General features: G+C 35.6%; 1 gene segment (V, D, J or C); it reads right to left on the bottom strand.

Annotated features, from left to right (window-relative positions):
• Positions 1 to 1,630: 1,630 nt before the first annotated feature.
• LOC105309839 lies at positions 1,631 to 2,698 on the bottom strand. The segment is given in 2 exon segments: positions 1,631 to 2,177; positions 2,631 to 2,698. Coding segments are annotated over 2 exon segments (441 nt in total).
• Between the last annotated feature and the right edge of the window lie 483 nt (positions 2,699 to 3,181).

Genomic DNA, 3,181 nt, shown 5'->3' with positions numbered 1-3,181 from the left:
AATAAATTTAAAATTTGATGCCAACACTTACTAAGTTTTATTTTCTTGTGAGATCATTTACCATTAGGAAATCTCTAATGATAGAACTAGTGATAGAAATAATGACAGTTCTGTTAAAAACTACTCATTGAGTTTGCAATTTATGAAGATAAATTTAGCGACATATTTTAAAGCAGAAGACTGTGATATTGGCAAGTTTTTAAATCTCTTTGATGCTTAGATTTCTAATAAGTAACATAGTTCTCAGAATAATTTTTACCTCAGTAAAAGGTAATGCATATTAAAAGACAATATGTTTTGGACTTTTCTAAAAATACACTGACCTTTGAAGCCAAAAAGAATTAAATACTTGATAGATTTGACAGTGTAAAAATTAAAGACAGCCACATTTAAAGATGAACAAAACAGAAAGCAGTGTGTTAGAATAAAATATTCAAACAATTATAAAAGCAAAGTACTATCCAAGATATAGAAATAATTCCTATAGATAAAAAGAAAAATAACCTAATAGAAAAATGGTCAAAAGCTAGGAATAAGCAGTGACTAAGCGCAAACTACAGAGTGCTAATATATGGAGAGAAAGTTGTCCCAAAGCACTAGGAATCAGGAAAGTGCAAATAGATAAAGTAAGTTTGGGTTGTTAAAATAAAAAATGCTGGTAATTCCCAATTTATACAAGGATGTAAAATGAGCCTTCGCACTCACTGATGGTCAGAGTATAATTGTTTACACCATATAGAGGGCAAACTGTCACTCTTTCCAAAAATTTTAAATGTGCCTTTCTTCTGACTTAACAATTCCCTTCAGAAATCTCATTAAAATAGGCAATTCCACAAACATACGAAAGTTAATCTAAAAGATGTATAAGACAACATTCTTTATGACAGCAAAGAACTAGAAACAAATATCCATCAATGGGAAAGTAATTAATTAAACAATTAAGTACTATATAGGCATAAAAAAGAATGAAATGGGCTTCTCTACTTGTTTTCTAGAAAGATCTCCAGGACACTATTAAATAAAAAACAAAAGAAAGTTTAGAAAATATTCAAATAAATCCACTTACATGGCAAATTGTGTGTGTGTAAATGTGTATGTAGTTACACAAAATTATATATTTGAAAGAAAACAGGCTGGCATTAGATCTTAAACGATCTTAATCTCTGAGGAGAACAATGGAAGCTAGGGTGAAATGAAGGAGGTAAAGCCATGGGCTTTCACTTTAGCTCTGCCTAAGTTTTTAATGATGAGATAAATCTGTGTGTTGCTTAGAGAATAAAAAATGATGAAAATGCTTTATAAATGCAGGACTTCTAGACAAATAAAGATAAAAGACTATTCACTTATTTGTTTTCCCTCCCTCCTCCCCGCCAAAAAAAGTCATCACAAATATGCATGCTCTAGACCAACAAAAATCATTTCCAAATTCTCTCAGAAAAAAAGTAATTTGTTTCTGGTAAGTGGAACAACTATAATAGTATGCATTTTGAGTTTGAATTTGCCCCCGGATTTAAATGAAAGACACCTTTGGGACAAGTAGAATTATTTTTATTTTCCTCCCTATTTTTATTGAGGCTAAAATACTAAAACTAACATTTTATTGACATGAAAGGGACCATGACAAATTCTTAATTGCTATGTTAAAATTATGATTCTTAGTTTCTTCATAATTCTTCTCAGCCACATCGACAAATGAAGTAGTTATTCCTTGTTTTCTCTCCTTTTATCCTGTCTTTCTCCTTTTATTTATTCATCTATTTTTCCTTTCATTTTTCTCCTTTCTTATTGCTCTCAGACTCTCTAGATTGATTTGCTCTTTATGGCTGTTGCCTCTACCACCCTCCTGTGCCGGGGAGATACTGCACAGGTGCAGTCCCATCTGTCCCACTGTGTGTCACTCACAGAGCAGTAATACACAGCAGAGTCTCGCAGGGTAACCTGGGGCAGGATCAAGGTACTGGAATTCCTGTTTGTTGTGATGATCAGAGAGGCCATGTTATTCACAGTGTTTCGTAAGCCATGAATTATATACTGTGGACTCTGATTGGGATTTTGCCGATACCAATGTATATAGTCATTTCCCCTGAGGGTAGAGTGGCTACAAGGCAGGTTTACATCTCTTCCTTCTGCATATTCCATGAAGTTGGGCTGGGTGATCTCAGCATCAATCGCAGTCCCTAAGGGGTCAAGAAATTCAAATTAGCTCCCGACCACAAATAATGTACTTTTATAGCAAGGATACAGCACTCCCATAATTCTTTGGCTCTACCCCATAATCCAGTGTTTTAATTTATGTCCCGCTAAATGCAAAAATATCATCGATGTCTGTTAATAGAGACCAAAGATACATGTAATAAACTGGAGACTCCATAGGCTCTATTCCATGGGTCCTTGGCTCAATAAACCCAGAGATTTCTTACAACCTGGGTGCTGCTAAGGGTTTTTTTTTTTTTTTTTTTGAGATCATGGTTATACGTTAACCTGTCATGTAGAAGTGTATGTTCCCTAGACAAATGCATAGATCAGTTTTCAATTTCATCCCTAGCATGCTGGGAGAAAAGCAGAGAGCGAATAACCCTTCAAGGTCCCTTGGCCCCAAAGCCATCTTCTGGTAGACACAGAACACTTACCCAAGGTCAGAAACACAGCTACTCCAGTCACCAGTCTCATACTTCCAGGACAAACTAGGATCATGGTCTTAGAGAGGTTCCAGAGAACAGAAACAACAGCTACTAGTAAAGACTTAAAAAAAAAAAAAAAAGTACAAGTGCTGTTAGCACTGTGTTGTTGCCAGAATCTTGTCAGCCAATGACAAAGCAGTTCCTTTTTCAGGTCTTCCTCCCCTGTTTTATTCATGTCCCCTTAGGAGGAGGTGAGACTATCAACCAGACACTCCAACTCACAGGGTGCATACTGAATCATTTGTGAGGTTTAAAGTTTGGCTCTGGATGAGGAAAATTATTCACAAGGATGTATCTCTGCAAAACCTTTCTTCTATCATTTTTTTCTCAATGCACCAAAAAAATTGTCTGATGTTCATGGAGCTTGTGCAAAGTGTCATTTAATCCCAGAACACTGTACGGAGCTCCGTGCTGTAAGGAGATGAAAACTCTCCTCCACGTTCCAGAAAATGCAAGTGAGATTCAAAAGTAGATAGTGATGTGCTCATTGGAACAGGACA

This window comes from Pteropus vampyrus, unplaced genomic scaffold, assembly GCF_000151845.1.
Source record: "Pteropus vampyrus isolate Shadow unplaced genomic scaffold, Pvam_2.0 Scaffold878, whole genome shotgun sequence".
NCBI classification, from domain to species: Eukaryota; Metazoa; Chordata; class Mammalia; order Chiroptera; family Pteropodidae; genus Pteropus; species Pteropus vampyrus.
Note: the sequence above shows the minus strand (reverse complement) of the source record. Positions and strands in the feature narration are given on the sequence as shown.